Source organism: Dreissena polymorpha, unplaced genomic scaffold (assembly GCF_020536995.1).
Source record: "Dreissena polymorpha isolate Duluth1 unplaced genomic scaffold, UMN_Dpol_1.0 chrUn107, whole genome shotgun sequence".
NCBI lineage: Eukaryota > Metazoa > Mollusca > Bivalvia > Myida > Dreissenidae > Dreissena > Dreissena polymorpha.
In genome coordinates this window covers 67,165-88,434 of record NW_026273421.1, presented here as the reverse complement: position 1 = coordinate 88,434, position 21,270 = coordinate 67,165, and the positions used below count along the sequence as shown (strand labels likewise).

At 37.1% G+C, this 21,270-nt stretch overlaps 1 protein-coding gene across 1 annotated transcript in view; it reads right to left on the bottom strand.

Annotated features, from left to right (window-relative positions):
* Positions 1 to 796: 796 nt before the first annotated feature.
* Positions 797 to 21,270, bottom strand: part of LOC127864087 (spectrin alpha chain, non-erythrocytic 1-like) — a 54,141-nt gene continuing 33,667 nt past the window's right edge. Inside the window, 18 exon segments of the mRNA XM_052403784.1 lie at positions 797 to 922; positions 2,115 to 2,159; positions 4,942 to 5,178; positions 5,516 to 5,577; positions 5,580 to 5,709; positions 5,711 to 5,869; positions 6,361 to 6,481; positions 8,427 to 8,525; positions 9,086 to 9,300; positions 10,747 to 10,931; positions 11,406 to 11,490; positions 11,954 to 12,116; positions 12,816 to 12,919; positions 13,782 to 13,971; positions 14,279 to 14,427; positions 16,290 to 16,481; positions 19,172 to 19,336; positions 20,981 to 21,097. Of these exon segments, the coding sequence (XP_052259744.1) occupies positions 869 to 922; positions 2,115 to 2,159; positions 4,942 to 5,178; positions 5,516 to 5,577; positions 5,580 to 5,709; positions 5,711 to 5,869; positions 6,361 to 6,481; positions 8,427 to 8,525; positions 9,086 to 9,300; positions 10,747 to 10,931; positions 11,406 to 11,490; positions 11,954 to 12,116; positions 12,816 to 12,919; positions 13,782 to 13,971; positions 14,279 to 14,427; positions 16,290 to 16,481; positions 19,172 to 19,336; positions 20,981 to 21,097 (2,472 nt within the window). The 3' untranslated portion in view covers positions 797 to 868.

Sequence of the window (21,270 nt, the reverse complement as noted above, 5' to 3'; positions counted from 1 at the left end):
ACCCAACTATGCACAATTCTATCTTTAATGCATACACCTTTAATAATATTCATAAAAATAACATAATATTCTCTTTTATCCTAATATTAACGAGTGTACATTTTCTACAATCCCCCATGCTGATTGATTTCCCACAGCTGGTTACCTGCTCATGACATCCTCGATATCTCTTCTTAATGGACGCAGTCTTCCTGCTCATGACATTGTCGTATCTCTTCTTAAGGGACACAGTCTTACTCCTCTCATGACATCCTCTTTCTCTTCTTAATGGACAGTCTTACCTGCTCATGACATCCTCGTATCTCTTCTTAATGGACGCAGTCTTACCTCTCATGACATGTCGTATCTCTTCTTAATGGACACAGTCTTACCTGCTCATTACATTGTTGTATCTCTTCTTAATTGACACAGTCTTACCTGCTCATTACATTGTTGTATCTTTTCTTAATGGCACAGTCTTACCTGCTCATACAATTGTTGTATCTCTTCTTAATGGACACAGTCTTACCTGCTCTTTACATTGTTGTATCTCTTCTTCTTAATGGACACAGTCTTACCTGCTCATGACATTGTTGTATCTCTTCTTAATGGACGCAGTCTACCTGCTCATGACATTGTTGTATCTCTTCTTAATGGACACAGTCTTACCTGCTCATTACATTGTTGTATCTCTTCTTAATGGACGCAGTCTTACCTGCTCATGACATTGTCGTATCTCTTCTTAATGGACGCAGTCTTACCTGCTCATGACATTGTGGTATCTCTTCTTAATGGACGCAGTCTTACCTGCTCATGACATCGTCGTATCTCTTCTTAATGGACGCAGTCTTGGCATGCTTGGAAGCAATAAGCTGGTCCTTCAAGATTGTTATGGTCTGTATGCCCTCCTTCTCGAAAGCTTGAAGGCCGCATCGAAAGTGTCCTGAATAGCAGGCATGATACACAGATGAACAAGTAAGGAAATTCAGTGAATCAGGAAATACAAACAGAACCTGTTCTGGGAAAACTGGGTTTATGCATGTGCATAAAGTCATCCCAGATTAGCCTGGGCAGTTTTTTCACAGGCTAATCTGGAACCACATTTCAGCCTACACTGATTGTTTAGAAGAAACATCTTTAAAATGAAAAATTCCATGAAGGCGAAAAGTGTCGTGCCTGATTAGCATGTGCGGACTATGCAAATGCATCAGCTCAATTTTCCCAGAACAAAACTCACATAATGGTCCAGTTGTTTCTTAAAACTTCAACAGCCAATCAAGCTGACAGTCTGTTATGTTTGTCTGGATTTCTTACACATTTCGACCGTATTTCCGCAATATAATGCAGTCTGTAAACATACTCAATAAACTTTTCCTGGGAAGCTGATTTATGAGTACTAATTCACATACTTATGACCCTCAGAGATATGGCAATAATGCCACAAAAATGCATAATTATTCGCCCAATTGGTGCAAAAATAATACCATGTGCCTTCTAATTAAATGTCACATGGTACCATTTTGCACCAAATGGGTGATATATAACTTACACATGCAACATAACAACATTAAGAATTATTTACTTATTTAAATATAAAAGTGCAGTTAAATTTTGTTAACCTAAGTTTTTTTAAATAATTCAAAATTTCAAACAGCTGTAAGTGATTGGGCCAATAGAAGTTGCGAGCACCTGTCCTCCAAGATGTCTGGCCTGCGTTATGGCCATTAGATGAATGTTAGTACCATCTAGAATGAGTATTGTGTTACAAGATCTGAAGCATGCAGAAAAACTTACCCAAAGCATTAGAGATAATTGACATAAACAGAATTTAAATAAGAAACAAAGTTGAGTGCTTAATATTTCTATGAACTTCGACAAACTTAAGAACAGTTAAGAACAGGCATTAAGGTGTGAATACAGGATATATATAAGGTATGTATGATGACATATAATCTATACATGGGAAAATCATTTAGATAGGTGAGTGATACTTGGGGATGACACAATATAAGTATATAATTAAATGAACAGAAGCTGTTTAAATAGTGTTTTATTTCATGTAGGAAAACAGTGTTTTGCCAGTATATGTTTCATATTGTTCAGTGTGGGATATTAATGCTGGGGGTGAAAGCTACCTTCTTCACCATCAAGTACCCTGTCAGTGAAGCTGCTTGTCTCATCTACAATACATGCAGTCACACAGCCAGACTACAGCAAATGTTTACCCATGCTTAACCCGAGCTTTTTCATATTAACCCTTTCATCTTATATACGTATTTTTACGCATTTGTAGTCATTTAGAAAGTTACATTTAATAAATACCTTTCTTACTAATTCAAGTTTTAAAGGCTTCATTTCTAATCCTCAGTTACTGATCAGCAGCAAACAGCATAAACCTGAACAGTATGCGAGTTACTCGCAGGCTGTTCTGGTTTTACTGCTGGTTGCAAAAAGCCTTTTCACTTTTGTTTCTTATTTGGGAAAGGATTAATACCTCATCACGAATATTTTTATCTTAAAATTAGTGTAATTTGTATTTGACCATACACTGGCTACATATTTTTTTGAATGACAAATTGGATGACTTTATTATGGTTGGATGACTTCAATGAAATGAAATGAACATCCCATGAGTAAACAATGATTTCTAAACATGTTTTGGTATGCATAAACAGATTCTATGAATAAAGAAAGACTTTTAGTTCAGTAGTTAATAACACTAATATATATAGCCAGTATATGTGTTGATTTCTTTTTTTACAAGTTAGCTGTTAGTACTGACCACCAATTAAACAAGACTATTGCCAAGCAATATATGTCCCCCTACCGGCTCCACCATTGTCAGAAATTCCACCATTGTCAGGAAAAAAAATCTTTTTTTTTTATTGTTGCATAGCAACCAGAATTTTTGACGTAGGAACAAAATGAAATGACATGCATAATGTCCATATTGCCATCTATCCATGTTTAAAGTTGCATGAAAAAATATTAAGTACGTTTAAAGTTATCGCAGGATAAAAAAAATCCAGCATTTTTCACAGCAGTTTTTTTTAGTCTATTTGTTGCCATAGCAACCAGAATTTTTGACGTAGGAACAAAATGAAATGACTGCATATATGTCAATATTGCCATATATACCATGTTTCAAGTTTCATGAAAAAATATGAAGAAACATTTTAAGTTATCGCAGGATCCAGAAAAAAACACCATTTTCAGCAGTATTTCTCTAGTCTATTTGTTGCCATAGCAACCAGAATTTTTGATGTAGGAAAAAATGAAATGACGTGCATAATGTCCATATTGCCATCTATCAATGTTTCAAGTTGCATGAAAAAATATTAAGAACTTTTATAGTTATCGCAGGATCCAGAAAAATCAACCATTTTCAGCAGTATTCTGGTCTATTGTGTTGCCATAGCAACCAGAATTTTTACGTAGGACCAAAATGAAATGATGTGCATATGTCCATATGCCATCTATCCATGTTTCAAGTTTCATGAAAAAATATTAAGAACTTCTAAAGTTATCACAGGATCCAGAAAATTGTGATGGACAGACAGAGCGCAAACTATAAGACCCCTTGGTGAAACTGGTAGGGGACAATAAAGAACAATGTAGCAAAACATGCTGTTACATAGAGCTGTAACGATTCACCAATCATTCGATTCTTTTCGATTCCGATACCAAATGGTCCGATTCTATTATTTTCCATTCGATTCAGATTAAACTATTTGCTGCTTATTTTGCAAACTATTTCATGTTTGGTTGTCCAGAGTATGAATTACAATGTAGGGTATTTGCTATTAACTTATTATGTTGTACATTTAAAGTGTTTAAATTGTTAAATGAAATTTAAAACCGCAACATTGTTTTATAAGTAACAAATTATTTAACAAACCTTCCTGTTGGGTTATTCTTAAATAACATAAAATGCACAATGTACCACATGTGTTTTAACAGAAAAAAAACATGTAAGTATATAAACAACTTCCAGTTGACTTCTTAACAGAATGCACACAGTTTAGTAAACAAACCATATGGGTAACTTACGTCAACAAAACACGTTTTGCAAGTTGCCTTTGCATCAGAACCTTCGCGAAACCCGAAATGTTCCCGTACTTTTTATTATAATTTGACGATGCGTCTTTCGGCATGGTTGAAGAAGCTATTTTACCGGCTGATGTATTGCTCAGCATGTTATTCATTCATTCATTGGATGCCATATTGACTATTGACCAATCACAAGACGTATTACAAATGACAAGAACATTTAGATGACGGATCTGGAAAGTAAGGTTTAAAATGCGGATCAATCGAGATTGTAGTGAATCGAATCGAAATTGGCCGTATTGGTATCGAAAACGAATCGGCGGCATTGAACCGGTTTTTCGATGCATCGAACCAAATCGTTACAGCTCTACTGTTACACCATTCACCAATATTAAATAATATACAGCTAAGTAAAAGCCAATAATATCTGATAACAAAAACCATCAACAACAAATGAAAATAAACCTAAGGTTTAAATTTGTGTAACAAAGAAGCCTAGAACATCAGCTATAATAGAAATAATCCCAAACAAACATAATTGTTGCATTTTAGTGACCATGACAAGGATTTGGTCCAGTTGAACAGACTAACGTACCCTGAGAAAACCTCCCCATAAAATATGAGCCCCACTCTGAGAAAACAGGGCTTAATGCATGTGGGTAAAGTGCAGTCCGCACAGGCTAATCAGGGACGACACTTTCTGCCTAAATTTGGGTTTTTGCTAAGAAGAGACTTCATTTTAATGAAAAATTTCCTAAAAGTAGAAATTGTTGTCCCTGATTAGTCTGTGCTGACTGCACAGGCTAATCTGGGACGACACTTTACGCACATGCATTATGCCCAGTTTTCTCAGAACACGACTCATATAATCACAATCAAGCCCAAGTTACTGATAACCAACAGCACTCCTACCTGTTTAGTGAGCAGTGTCTGTACAGAGGACAGGTCTCGCCCATACTCGTCCGACCGGACCTGCGTCTCCTTGTCAGCTATCCAGCTCTCCACAACGTCCGTCTTCCAGATGAACTGCAGGAAGGCGGAGTTGTCTATGAGCCCTGCCTTCCGGAGAGCAGCTGCCTCTTCAAGGGAAGATAACTTGTCCTGCAGGCCCTTGATACGCTGGGCGATGCTCTCACGGTTGTGATTGCCCTGGAAAGAGTAATAAATATTAATAATATAAGTATAAAATATATCATATACATAGAAATATATACATAAATAACTTGTATGTTACTCTTCTACTTTCATCAAGTATGCTGAAACACTATCATAGCCTATCTTAAAAGTCCATAGGAGGGTATTTACAAAAATATATTATTGCTGCCTGGCATATGTCATATTTGTAGAAATATTCAGTAAATTGATAACATAAAAGTTATTCAGTAAAATTCTCATTGAAGTATACAACATCTATGTGACTACAAAGTGTCAAAGTGCGTATCTGAGCTTGAAAGGGTTGCCATGACAATCAATCCCGCTGGTTTACCTCATGCATGAGCTTCTCTCCCTCCTTCTGCACCTCCTGACAACGATCCCTGTGCACGTGGAGTCCGTCTCAAATACTTCATGCTTCTTCAGCAGACCCTGGACTGCAGCCATGGTGTCCCCGAGGTCTCCACCAGACAACAGCCTCTGTTTCTCTGCTATCCACGCCTCCTCCTCATCTACATTGGCTGAGAACCTGCTGAAACGCATGAGACTCCTCCAGCATCTGGCCTCTGTTCTCGGCCATGTTCTTGAGTTCCTCCCAGCTCTCGGCCAGCTGCTCCAGCCTGTGCTGTATGTCGGCCGTGTTGATGTCAGACTCACTGATCAGCTTAGCTCCCGTCTCCTGCACCGCCTGAAACAGCATAGCAGACTTTCAAAGAGCTTGTTTGCGGGATTGTGCTAATGAGGTGCTTTCTGGGAAAACTGTGCTTAATGCATGTGCGTTAAGTGTTGTCTCAGATTTTCCTGTGCAGTCTGAACAGGCTAATCAGGGACGACAATTTTCGCTGCTCTGATTCTTATCCTATGATTAGTCACATATTGACATGCAGACTGAAGCATGAATATTGACAAAATGTAAATGATTTTAAAATCATAAAGCTAAACTATGCCACCGCGACACTACACTTGTATGACAGGCAAAACTCTACTTATATGACTTATGGCTACACTCTACCATTATGTTTACACTCCACCGGTAAGGTGGGCTACATTCTACCATATTGGCTTCACTCTACATGGCAGGCTACACTCTACCGTGACAGCTACTCTACCTTCATGGCAGGCTACACTCTACCTGTATCATCAGTATGGCTACACTTGACCTGTATGGCTACACTGTACCTGTATGGCAGGTTCGTGGCTGGCCAGCTCAGAGTCAAGACGTCGGTGTTTCTTACGAAGATTTTGCACACCTGTCAAGTCCTTCCCATAGTCCTCTGAACCAACCAGCAGCTTTTTCTCCCTGTAACACAAACAAGACCAAGTGATAAACTCAACAGTAATGGGCAGTGAACATACCTTGTAAAACATCAGAAGCAGGGCTGTGATCGTGGAACCACCTGATTGTAGGGAAATACACAACCACTCTTACTAGGTTGTTAACCAAGATCATTTGGAAACAAGTTGTAAAACTAGCTGAAAATAGGAGAAATAAAACCCAGATAGGGCATATTTACATTATGATACAATGAGCAGCATCATGTCAAAATGGGTCTTATGCCATATGCAGATAGCATAGTTCAAACCATCCTGCGTATAGTGCAGTCTGGTCGGGAGTTACGCTGTGTCCGCTATGAAGACAGGCAAGGTTTAGCGGTCTCGTTAGCAGACCAGACTGTGTGGACTATGTTATCGTAACCTCTGGTATGTCAATGCATTACATATGAGCACTTTCACATGTTCACAATATAAGGAACAATGAGAATTGACATTATTTTGTAAAATTTAAGCTTCAGTCGCAAGTTTAACGTGTTGTTAGATTTTATAGACGAAAGATCCTATGAAAGTAAACTGTGTTTTAAGTCTGATTTATTTTGTAAACACAGCATGCTAATCATGTCACATTTGGCAATACTAGTTCACATTTCCTACAAGTTAAATTTCTTTATAAGAGAAGTAGAACATATTCTGCAATCAAATACAAAAAAAAAGATTTATAGAGTGAAAGTAAGTAGCTTAACACAATCTTGTCACAGGTGGAGGTCAAAGTACATATACCATTGAAGAACAGAGAATAATGACTTTCGATTAATTAATTTAAATATTACATGGAACAATTCACAGTATTTGAAAGTGACATGCTCATACTTAATAATTAGGCTGTGCTCTGTGAAAAGGGGGGGTTTTAATGCATGTGTGTAAAGCGTCGTCACAGATTAGCCTGTGCAGTCCGCACATGCTAATCAGGGATGACACTTTCGCCTAAATTGTATCTTTGCTAAGAAGAGACTTTTTTGCACAGAAAATATCATAAAAGCGGAAAGTGTCGTCCCTGATTAGCCTGTGCGGACTGCACAAGTTAATCTGGGACGACACTTTACGCACATGCATTAAACCCCTTTTTCACAGAGCACTGCCTAATTGTAGTTTATATACCATAGGGCATGACATGACAGTATTGTCTTTGAGACCAGATTTGTATCAGGCTATAGAAAGACTCCAAGACAGGCTGGACAGAGTAATGAGTTCACAGGCCTACTCACCCAGATACTAGCAGGGCATCTAAACTAAGAGTGGCAAAATGTACTCAAATAATATCATAATATTTGCCATAACAAACTCTGCATTTCGTATAAACAAATCACCTAAATAATTCATATTCCAACATGCTTCTTCCTCAATTTTCTAGAGATAAAGAACACCATTATAAAATTTAAAGTACTGAAAAAATGATGTTGTGATGCTGACCAGAATATAGTACAATGTGTCTCTTGTCCCTATTGCAAAAACATGACCCCTGTTTATCAACAACTTATATCTCTAGATTGTACATAAATAAATCTCTAGATTGTACATACTTCAATCTCTGGATAGTATATACTTTAATTTCCATAAAGTACAGATTTAATCTCTAGAATTTACATACTTAAATCTCTAGATTGAAGACACTTAAAATCTCTAGGCTGTAAATACTTTAATCTATTTATTGTACATAATGAAATCTCTAGACAGTTGTTTTTTTTCCTGATCTCTGTGAAGCTGCCTTTGTGTCCTCATTTTGTGAAAAAATCAATCACGATCTTTTAAAAATTGTTAAAACGAGTTGAAAACTGTTCATAATTAGGAAAAAATGAGTCGCAAACTTTTTAAAATTGTGAACTTCAAACTTCTTAAATTGAGAAAACTTCAGTCTCAAACTTCTAGTTTGTAAAAATCAGAAATTCTCTGAGAAGCCTTGTTGTACGTACTTGATCCAGGCCTCCTCATCATCAATGTCTCTCAGGAACTGGTGCATGGTGTTGGCCTCATTGAGACGAGTCTTTCTCGTGATGGCAAGCTCCTTGATCCTGAAATGAACATATACAGGATCAAATTTTAATTCTGCATAGTCTTTTTAAGAAAAAAGTGATTTCCAATAAATGTTGTCTTTTAATATTTCCTATATTCAGTCTTTGCTCTTTTAGAATAAAAAGTTTCTGAAAATTTCTTATACAGTGCAAACCCACTCATTTTATGTTGTTCGTAATGCTAAATTTTTTCACAGCAACTATATGAACATTATTTCTCATATGACTTGAAGATAGTCATTATGTCGACCCCTCTGTTCTTATTTTACAACACAATATTTTGTTCTTGCAAAAAATTCCTTTAAACCTTTACTACTTAGATCAGCATCTTTACAAGTTTGTAGTTCTTAAAAAAACATCAATTTAATTGAAAGACCTTTCTTCAGATATTCAAGTTTCAAAGGCTTCATTTCCAACCCTGATATACTGATGAGCAGCAAACATTATAGAACCTGAACAGACTTTGAGTTACTCGCAGGCTGTTCTGGTTTTATGCTGGTAGTGTATAGCCATTAAAGCTTCGCATCAAATCAGGAAAGAGTTACCTCCCCCTAACTTACTTCTCGTATCTCTCGTTGATGGTCCTCTTGCGGACCTCGATGCTCTCTGCGTCCCACACGCCGCTCTCGATGAACTGGTCAGCCTGCTGGTTGAGGTCCCTGATGCGGTCCTCGTGGGCCGCTATGTCAGCCTCCAGGAGCTGGTGCTTCTTTGCAAGGTTCTGTACGGAGGCCAGGTCCTTGCCGTACTCCTCACTAGCCAGCATCTGCTCAACCTAAAAAATATATGCTTATGATTATCATTGATGAAAATGATTATATGCAATGAAGTCCCACTTTCAGAAAACTGGGTTTACTGCATGTGCCTTAAGTTTCCTCCTAGATCAGTCGGTGCAGTCTAAATAGGGAAAATACTTCCTACATTTATGAACTTTTTGGTTTAAATACAGACTCTTATTAGTGAAAATCCAGTAACGTCGGAAAATGCTGTCAGTGTCTAGCCTGTGGGGAGTGCACAGGCTAATCTTGGACCACACTTCATGCAGAAGCATTAAAACCCTTTTTCCAAGAGAGAGACTCGTAAGTAAATTATTAGTTTAATTGTGTGAAATACCAGAGAATTGTAGTCAGAGCTCCAGATAAGGGTCGTATTTTCGTAATTACGAATTATTTTCAAGTCCGTTACGTATTTATTTTAAAATCTTGTCTTACCATTAAGAATTACAAAATCAAGTTACGAAAAATATTTTTACATCAGTTCGTATCGATTTTGATTGAGTTCTTTTCGCGTATTAAAGATCTTTTCGGTGCTTATATAAAATGGTTATCGGGTTTGTTTTACAGAGCGCATTTTTTCCAATCAAAGCGGTGTGTACAGTCTATCCGTCAAAAAACAATGGCGGCGCACAGAGAGCGTCCTAAAAACTGCAAAGCGTGTTAAAACACGCTTTTAACATATTGTACGCAAATTGAGCCGAAGTTGAATGTTAAGAAAGACATTATAGAAAAGATCTTATACGATGTTGTATGTTCAGTTGCCGAAACAGTCGGAAAAGCTAAAAAAAACGCGACACGACGGGTCCAAACTTAAGCAAGAAAACATTGAACGAGTGGAAGGGACAATTCCCATGGCCAATAGTTGAAAAGATTGAAGGGGAGACTCGTTTTAAATGTGAAATATGTAAAAATTCATCGAAGGCATGCAATCTTAGCACAGTTTGGGCATATGAAGGTATTTGAAAAATAAAATTGTATAATACTGAATAGACACTGTTGAACTCGTTAAAATTAAGTTGCTAGTATGTTTATTTTGATTTTTTGCATGAAAATAACCATTATTATTTATTTTTAGGTCATTTAGAAAAGTTAAGAATTATTTTCCAAAACTTGGTAGTAATGTTAAGAATAAAATTTCTGAGTTAAGCATTATTTTGAAAATCTGGTAGTAACGTTAAGAATTTCACAAAACCTTATCTGGAGCTCTGGTAGTGCTACTTAAAAACTTGAAGAATTATTTTTGCTAAATAAAATGAAATCAATTCTATAACCACATCTTTTATAATGATTATACTGATTGCATAACCAAACCTTTTTAATTGAAAAATTTTCAAGCAAGAAAAAAATATTCTTCATTTTATGGGCAATTTCACAGACCAAACACTCAAGGACATATCTGTAGCGATTTTAATCATTAAACAAAACCTCCTGGTGCATTCATGTACCTCTCCAAGCCAGAACTCAATGTCCTTGACCCCTGCGTTGTACGTCTGCTGCCTGCTGGCCTCTTTCAGTTTCTCGCTCTTCTCTGCTGACTTGTCCACCAGCGTCTCCCACTGCTCAGCCAAACTCTTCAGTCGTGCCTGCACCGCCGGCTCTGAGCCTGCGCACTTGTGCTTGTCTATCAGGGCTGTCAATTAAAGGAGTAATACAATTATACGAGCCTAGTTCTCTGAAGGTTTTAATGCATGTGCATAAAGTGTTGTCCCAGATTAAACTGTAAAGTCCAAGCTGGCCAATCACTTTCAATCTTCACTGCATGTTCACTAAAGAGACTTCCTTCAAATGAAATATACAATAAAAGCCTGCACAGGCTAATCTGGGATGGTACTTTACCCAGATGTATTAACCCTTTGCATGCTGGGAAATTTGTCGTCTGCTAAAATATTGTCTGCTAAATTTCTAAAATTAGCATTTTCTTTGATTTTTTTCAAAGAATACTATCAGAATAGCAAACAGTTTGGATCCTGATGAGACGCCACGTTCTGACATCAAATTTTTCATTTTGTATATGAACAACAGCAAACTTTTTTGCAGAGAAAGAGAGGAAATCAGCTGAAAAGGGATGAAATCTCACCCCAAACACTATGCCACAAATATTTACCTTGTCCAGTGGCCATCAGGGCCTTCAGTCTGTCAGCGTTGGCCGCAAGTTCAGCCGCGAAACCTTGGTGCTTCTGGTGCTTGCTCTGTAACACAAACATGAATGATCAGGGTAGATAGCACGTGAGGCTTACTGACAGGAGAATCAGTTTAACTCTTTCAGTGCTGGAACCGAATTTTGAAGGCCTTTGCAAACAGTTTGGATCCAGATGAGACGCCACAGAACGTGGCGTCTCATCAGGATCCAAACTGTTTGCTATTCTGATAGTATTCTTTGAAATAAAAATCGAAGAAAATGCTAATTTTAGAAGTTCAGCAGACGACATTTTAGCAGACGACAAATTTCCTAGCATGCAAAGAGTTAATTAGTTATACGAAATCGAAGATAAAATCTACTTAAAACATTTATCCTAAAGCAGCTTGCAAATGTTTATCTCGGAACTCTATCATCATAACTGATATGCTATCATGGGGTGGGGTTTGGTTGCCTGTTACCTGTATATTGGTGGGGTTGCCACATACATGAATATTGGTAGAGTTGCCACCTACCTGTATATTGGTGGGGTCCTTGTAGGACTCGTCGCTGGCAATCTGCAGCTTCTCCTGCAGCCAGTTCTCCATCTCGTCAGCGTCCCGAGAGAACTGCTGCAGCGTCTGGGCCTCTCCCAGCTTGGACCGGTTGTCAATCAGGGCATCCTTCAGGTTCTTCCATCTGCAGGCAAAAAGATGTCAGGGTCAGAGGAGAGGTTAAGAGGAAAGGCCAAAGTTACAAATAGAGGAAAAAAGCAAAGGCAACAGTATAAGGGAAGGTCAACCATCTGCAAATGAAAATTAAGGTCAACAAGAAATGTGTTTGTCAGAAACACTATGTCCCCTTCTGCGACGCTTTTATTTATTATATTTTTTTCATTTGGCAGGTTCAGATAATTATCTCACTTAAAAGCTTATTACTTCCATTGGATTTGTTTTTTTTACCTTGAAGGATGACCTTGACCTTTCACCACTCAAAATGTGCAGCTCCATGAGATACACATGCATGCCAAATATGAAGTTGCTATCTTCAATATTGCAAAAGTTATGGCAAAATGTTAAAGTTTGGGTAAACCAACCAACCAACCAACAGACAGGGCAAAAAACAATATGTCCCTCACTATAGTGATGGAGGACAATGTCACATTTAGAGAGGTCAACAGATTGTTATTACCATTGATAATATTTTGCAGAAATCATCATCAACTATGGACAAATAAGTGTCAAATTCATCATTAAATTGTTTAAAAAATTATCCAAGAGCCTTTTGAACATATTCATTCAAAAGTTTACAAAACCAAAATCAAATATGAAATGTATTTTATTCAGTACACCAATTTATCATATTGAAGTCTTGATAGCATGAACAGTTCCGGCTTACCTAACTAGGACCTGGTCACGTTTATCCTCTATGGCATCAGCGTCGTAGTGTTCACCACCAATCAGCTGGTCTGCAAACACTTGTAGGGCCTGAATCTTCTCTTGCTGTAAACAGACGGACACAATACAGAGAACTGATAAATTTTTTAATCAATATACAATAACAAGTATTTAATAATCACTGTGTAGGATTAATATAAACAAGAGATGTGTTTGTCAGAGACCCAATGCCCCCTAATGCGCCAGTTTTTCTTCTTATTTTGACCTTTTACCTTGAAGGATGACCTTGACCTTTCACCACTCAAAATGTGCAGCTCCATGAGATACACATGCATGCCAAATATCAAGTTGCTATGTTCAATATTTCAAAACTTATTGCAAAACTTTACAGTAAGGTTTAAGTTTTGGGACAGAATGACAGACAGAAAGAAAGACAGACAGGCCAAAAATAATATACCCCGATCATTCGATCCGGGGGCATAAAAAGTCACTACAAAAAATTGATATGCTATGTATTGTTTATTTTAAAATAAGGGCTTTGTGTGGATCAGAAATAGTTTGATTTATAGAGCAGACTTGTAAAACAGGCCAATTTTTGAAAATTTAAAAGCATTTATTCTGCAGATCAAAGAAAAATCTGTTTAATGATACAATGAGTGGGTAAAATTTATATTAACCATGTAAACACTGTGTAAATTACTTTCTTAGATTCGAAAATTACCAAATTTCATTATGGAAAACTGGAGAAAATAGCTTTAGCCTCTCCCATGTTCATGTACTTTAACATTTGTAAACAAGTAAATAAAGATAACTATTAAAATTGTACCTGTTCTTAAAAGAAGACACAACATTGCTAACAGACAATTGGATATGAACCTATTATCGTAAGTGCAAATTAAGTTAAAATTTTCCCAAGATGCTATGGGAATACCAGCCCAGACCTCTTTGCCATCCAGGTGCCACCTACCTGTCCATCAATGGCACGGTCAAAGTCCTCGTGTTTCTTGATGAGAGTCTCGACATTGTCTCCATCCACCTGGTCTCCAGACAGGAACGCCTCGCGGGACGACATCCAGAACTCAGCCTGTTCACAGTCACGGTAGAACAGCTGCAGCTCCAGGCACTGGTCTAGCTTCATACGGCGCTGGATCCATGCCCTGTGGGGAGAGAATAGATGTAATTTTGCTTAAGTATTGTTAAAAGGATAAGTTGCAAATAGCTCATTTCTGTAGCTCTTTAGATTGCCGCTTAAGACACCAAGGACTGGTTCTACCCAGGAAACAGACTTGAGAGCATTTTAATAAGACCTTAAGCTTTCGATGCAATCAAGCTAAACTAAATAGGTTTAAGTTTAAACTTAGAAAGCTTATTCCGGCACAGATAGTTAAGCAACTATGAGATTTCTCCACCACTTCCCCACATTGTCCCGTGAAAAAAGCAGCAACATAACATCATTTCACTTACTGCTCAAGTTCCTCTCTAGCCTGCGCCAGTTCCTCTAGCCTGACTCTCACATCCTCGCTGGCGTAGTGATGGTTCTGGAGCAGCTGCTGACCAAACGTCTCAAAGGCCTGGAACGTGCCCGAGCGCGCATCAATCTCCGTCTTGTGTTCCTGTGAACACGCCAGCACACACTATCAGTCTGCATGCAACAAATGCTTGGGACTCATCAGGAGGGTTTAATCTGCACCACTTAGATACCTATTTAACCCTTTACCACTTAGATACTGACACTTATTTTGATGTGTTTGTAGTCCCTTAGAAAGTTAAATTTAATTGAAGACTTTTCTTACTAGATTCAAGTTTTAAAGGCTTCATTTCAAACCGTAGGATACTGATAAGCAGTAAACAGCATACAACCAGAACAGATTGCGAGTTACTCCCAGTCTTTTCAGGTTTTATGCTGTTTGCTGCTCATCAGTATCTATGGGTTGGAAATGAAGCCTTTAAAATTTGAATCTATTAAGAAAGGTATTTAATTAAATGTAACTTTCTATGGGACTACAAACACACCAAAATACGTTTCTAAGTGGTTAAGGGTTTAATACATGGAACAGTCAACCTACAATATCAATGAAGATATGTGTCCATGACTTATAATGATTTTGCAGTATTACAAAACATATCACTGCAACAGCTTCTACAATAGATTGAAATCAAACAAAAAGCCTAAGCAGACTGTAAGACACAAATAGTATACACAAATCTAAAACTACAGATTTAGCTAGTAAATTTCTTAATACAAAGAGAATATTAAACATTTGACTAAACATTGACAAATAACACTTAAGAATGGATGAATAAAAAGATGTTGATATGAACTGCTCAAAATCTAAATGGAAATTGTATAAAATATCTTAATTGTTAAAAGTTCAACATTGTGTTAGTAAAGCACACAGCAGACTGTTAAGCTCTTAATACAACAACAACAATTAATTGCTTACTAAGTATCTAACACATGAGCTTTCATTTCATACAAAGTCAATTATGATAACTATTAAGGAATTTGCTTTCATTATAGTGTCATGAAACCCCTTATGATGCCTTATTTAATAGGGTTAATACCTTTCATGAAGATTTCCTTACTGTTTTAAAGTTCTTACTCAAAGAATGTTAGCAACAAACATGGGTGTCTTAATGTCTTTCTTTGTAGTTTGGACTAGCATTATTATTATTCACTCACTTTCATAGGATATAATGTAACTTAACTACAAATTTCTTTTAATGAAGCAACATTTTATTGAAGTTTTGACAGGCACAATAAACAACCTTACATAAACCGGATTTAACATGCCTTAATGAAACTCTATTAAGAACTTACATTTTAATGATAAACATGTGAGGATTTAACTTGTATTCGATTGTTTAATATCTGCTGTTAGTTACACATAGGCTACACATCACACTACATGTCGCCACTTCTAGAGGCCTGCAGAGCAAACATTGGCCCTGGTCTAAGGATTAGTAAAGTTTAATTATTAATTGTTTGTAACGTGGACAGGCATATCTGCAAACAATAAATACAGTCAAAATATATTGGTTTTTAACCTGTAACAAGATACTTAGCATCAATTAGTTCAGGCTGAATATATATGAGCTCATTACTAAACATATCAAATGAAACCTTTGAAATCTTTATCCAAATATACCAAACCATATGTACATAACAACAGTCACATGGTGAGTTTTTACGTACATTTTTTTAATGTTCAATCGAATTCAAAGCTATATGTTTAATCAATGTAATTTATATAATGTTCAAATATATCAATAAGCATTCAAAATAATTAGTTATAAGATAAAAATCATTTTCAAGATTCAAAGGTTTCAAATTACTAAAATTAGACATAACATATTTATTAATCTTCAAATTCGCCAACATTCGTTATCATTTCAATCAACATGGCAGTCATGCACTCATTAACGTCAATATCATCGTGCAAGAGGGGGCGGCATTTCAGCATGGCAATGTCACCTCATCCGTTTCCATAGCAACCTCGCTGTCCTCATCGCCGTCGGGCATTGCCAATGGCAACTGAGTAATGCCGTAATGGCTAACGATCTCCGAGCTAAACATCTGTAAATTTAACGTAGGTTGTGAAGCAGAGGTCGCCTTTCGCAATTCGATACTCTCACACACGGGCAGAGGTGGGGTAGCTCCTAAATCCTGGAAAGTGGGTCAGTGGGGGCGTGTCAGTTCAAATATAACTTGGAATACAGTCGTCCCTGAATGCTCTCACAGAGCATATTAGACACTCTGTTGTATATCTCATGTACACAAAGCTTTACTATGCGTACGCCACGTGTATGCAACAAATACACAGTTACGAGGAACAGACATCCAGCAAATGTGTACGCTTGATTTGACACCACATAATATCTTTGAAAAGGTCACTCTACGTGACCATACATAGATAGGAGTTGGGACAACCAGCAGAATATGGTGCCTTCACATGACTACACAGATTTTAGTGTTAAGATATCCTGCATAAAGGTAGTGTAAGCATCTACGCACAGATAGAGGGGTGACAACAGTAAGTGTTATGCAGCCTTCCACCAGGGAAGGGGTGGATCTCTAGAGGTCAAGAGACTACATTGTGTCGGACACTCAGACAAACCTAACACTGAACATACAGCATTTAGACACAGAACTTGCAGAGAACATTTTAAGTGGCTTCTTTTAAACAGGATAGTATTACTGTGTAATACATATTCATTTGTTGTTTCTTTGTTTGACATTTAAGTTGAACTTGAAGAGTGTGTCTATATAATTTTTTGCAACTTTATTTGTTTAAGGTTCACATGACGGACGGACGAATGAAAATAAACAGATATATTACACTTTGCAAAAGCTTTGGGAGTGAACAACATCAATTTTTGGGTACAGCAAACATAAAGTACAACATCGCGAGATGTCTTGCAGGGGTATACAGTTGAGAATCACAATACCAACAAACCAGCAGGTCTAGTCATCAAAGGTACAAGAAATATGAACCTTCACTTAACCATTTCTCAGCATTTTACAAAAATAAACCTATTATGGCCAAAACTGTTATAGTTTTCACAAGTCAACATACAGCATATTGATACCCTAAAGGAAAACAGCTTATAAACATGTGGAAACTTGTCTCTGTATGCTCATGCACCGTTCTCAAGTAATCGCACTACACATTTAATGTGCATCTACCAACAACAGATGAAAAACATACAGATTATGAGATATCTGCATTTATTTCAAACTGGAGACTTTAAGTTTAATGGTTTCACCCTAAGACATTGTGGTTATCAACAAATTGTATATAAATCCAAGTGATTTGCCAATTTTGGGGGCCATGAATGATACATTCGTATAACAGATAACAATGTTTAAGTTCTTAAATGAACAAGAGACTTTCTCATTATGTAATTGTGAGATGGAGAATTTCGAAAGGCCGACCTCAGTTTCATGTAGTATCTGGCACAAACATCAGTGCCAGACCAACAACAGCAATTCAAGGAAAGCAAGTTAGGGTGTAGTAGCCACAAAACTTCAAAACAAAACACAAGGCCTAATACACTGCAGAGCACAGCAACATGAAGAAGGTACTGTCAAATACACCAGGGCACATTCTCAATCCTCAATGAATAGGGCCAAGGATCTTTCAGGTGAGAATTTGTTTGTACCGTATTACGTAAAAATAAAGAAAACACTAACTGATATTAATTAATTTAAGCACAAAATTCTTAACTGAAATACATTAATATCAAAATACTTTAAATATATATATTTTTGAAAAAAAGTATTAGATATTTTTTCTTTCTGAGACTAACTTTAATAATTTTGACAATGGTTTCCTCTGGAATCGGTATTCAATAAGTCTGTTTTTTTTAAAACTTCATGGTGAGTATTTTTTTATTTCCAGGGCCATATATTCTTTTGACTGGTGAGAATGATACCCAATTAATTGAAATATGAAACTAAGGTGACTAGAATAGAAAATAAAATATTTCACAAGAAAATGAATAGCTAAATAGGCATTGTTATTTGATAATTGGGGTTTCTATTCTACTGGAATGTAACAAATGGTGGTTATGTTCAATCTAATCTATTCAGTTATTAAACATGTATACAAAGTGTGTAACTACATAATACATATTATAAACACTTTTTATACATCAAATAAGCAGAACTATTCATATTACTAACTGGTATTATAAAGGAAACTTCAACTTATTCCACCAACAAGTTAAACATTTTTAAAACCTCAATGACAAATATTTATTGACAAAATTAAAGATATACGACTTGAATACCTTATGGAGTCTTGCTTTAAAGCATGATCTTAAACCCAAACGATAATAACATCCTTTTAAGATTTTTTTTTATTTCTCAGGAATAAATTCTGAAAAGGCACACATTAAATACTGGCCAACATATTTCATTACTTAACTAACTTACCAGACAAAAAAGACACAAGTGACAAGAAGGCTTCCAGCTACAGTTTAATAAATATTTATCATTTTTCCAATCACTTAAATGATATTTGTGAGTTTTTTAACAATGTTATCAAATTACCAGTTCAATTAGTGCACACTGGTAAACATATGACAACCTTTTACTTATGTACTCCAGAATTTACTAAAACAAGAATCATATCACACTAAACCTAAGATCAAATTGATTCTGTTTTGTCAAACTATGCATAAAAACATTTTAATTCAATCTTTGAATATTAAAATCTATCAAATTAGGGGATTTTTTAAAATTTCCCAGATTTTGGTGCATTTTCTTTGCAGATTCACAAATAACACATATGGAATGACACAGTCCCCTACGTGAGCTAGTTTGGCCCCTACTTGAGCCCCTATCCTGCTCACCTGGTGTCTCTCCAGCAGAGCCTCGGCCCCGGTGACGTCCCTGGCGAGCTCGTCAGACGAGACCAGCGCCATCATGCTGTTGATCCAGGATGTGAGGTCGCGGTAGTCGCTGAGGAAGCGCTGTAGGTCGTAGCTGTCCAGGAGCTTGGCCTTCCTGTTGTTGGCCTGAAACGAGGAACATAGCATTCAGTTTGGCTGAGGATTTGTTTTGATTGTTTGTGGTATTTAGCAGTATTACAGTCATTTAAAGGCAGTCTTTTAATTTATTCCCCCTACTTATTTATCTATGAAAAATACACTGTTTAAAGTGGACAATACACACATCTGATCTCTATAATAATGTTTGTTGGACATTTCTTCAGACAAATTTGTTATCTTCACAATTGGCACATAAGAACTGTAACCAACAAAAAGGAATGTGTTTGTTTTTGAGCAAGATACAAACTGATTATCACCAAACACACTGCCATAAAGACATCATTGGATATACAAGATTGTATCATTTGAGCTCTGGAAGATAGGCTTGATGCATGTGCGTAAAATGGAATGTACAACATGCACAGGCTAATCAGGGACAACACTTTCCACTTTAACTGGATTTTAGTTTAGAGAAGACATCCTTCACACACAAAAATCGATAAAAGCGAAACATGTCATCCCTGATTAATCAGAGCCGACTACACATGTTAATCTGGGAAGACACTTTACGCAAATGCATTAAGCCCAGTTTTGTTTCTATATTTAACTAGAGCTTTGTCACAGACGTGACGTATACCCCCATGTGCCGCATTGACACATACTATTTTGCATGCTGTCTTCACAAAACAAGAGAATCTAATTTATGGCGATTTTTTAAGAATTATTATGCCATTATCATTTATGGCCATTTTTTACCTTTGAACTCAAAGTGTGACCTTGACCTTGAAAATATCGACATAATTCTTTTGTGCGACACACCGTCCAATGATGGTGAACAAATGATTTTAAAATGTCACAAAAAAGTTATGGCCCAGACAAGCTCATTTATGGCCATTTTTTACCTTTGAACTCAGTGTGACCTTGACCTTGGAGATATTGACGTAATTCTTTCGCTCAGCACACCGTCCAATGATGATGAACAAATGTGCCAAATGATTTGAAAATCTCGAAATGAACGACATAGTTATAGCCCGGACAAGCTCATTTAGGGCAATTTTTGACCTTTGAACTCAAAGTGTGACCTTGACCTTGGAGATATCGATGTAATTCTTTCGCGCAACATACTGTCCAGTGATGGTGAACAAATGTGCCAAATGATTTTAAAATCTCACAATGAACGACATAGTTATGGCCCGGACAAGCTCATGTTTTGCCTTTATTGACCTTTGAACTCGAAGTGTGACCTTGACCTTGGGGATATCGACATAATTCTTTCGCGCGACACACTGTCCAATAATGGTGAACAAACGTGCCAAATGATTTTAAAATCAAACCATGAGCAACAAAGTTATGGCCAGGGCAAGCTCATGTATGGCCATTTTTAACCTTTGAACTCAAAGTGCGACCTTGACCTTGGAGATATCGACATAATTCTTTCGCGCGACACACCGTCCAATTATGGTGAACAAATGTGCCACATGATTTGAAAATCTCACAATGGTAATGGGGGTATAATTATATCACCAAGCAGACAGCCTAGTTGTTACAGACCGCGGCTCATATCAACACACTGTGAGAGGCCTACCTTAGCAGTGAGAGCGTTCCACATCTCCAGGATCTCAGTCTGGTGTTCATAGATCTGCTCATATCAACACACTGTGAGAGGCCTACCTTAGCAGTGAGAGCGTTCCACATCTCCAGGATCTCAGTCTGGTGTTCATAGATCTGCTCCCCCTGGTCAGGGTGGGTCATCATCAGTCGCTTGGCAGTCTCATCCAAGTCTCGCACCTGCAACCATGGACATGGTCACGTAACACTGCACACAATTAAAAACCTTGAGGATACAGTGCACACTTTAACAAAAACTTAGTATTGAAACAATGTAATCATCTGGTCAGGGTGGGTCATCAGCCACTTGTCCAATTCTCATTCCTGCATACTTCTTTTTTTGTGAAGCATAC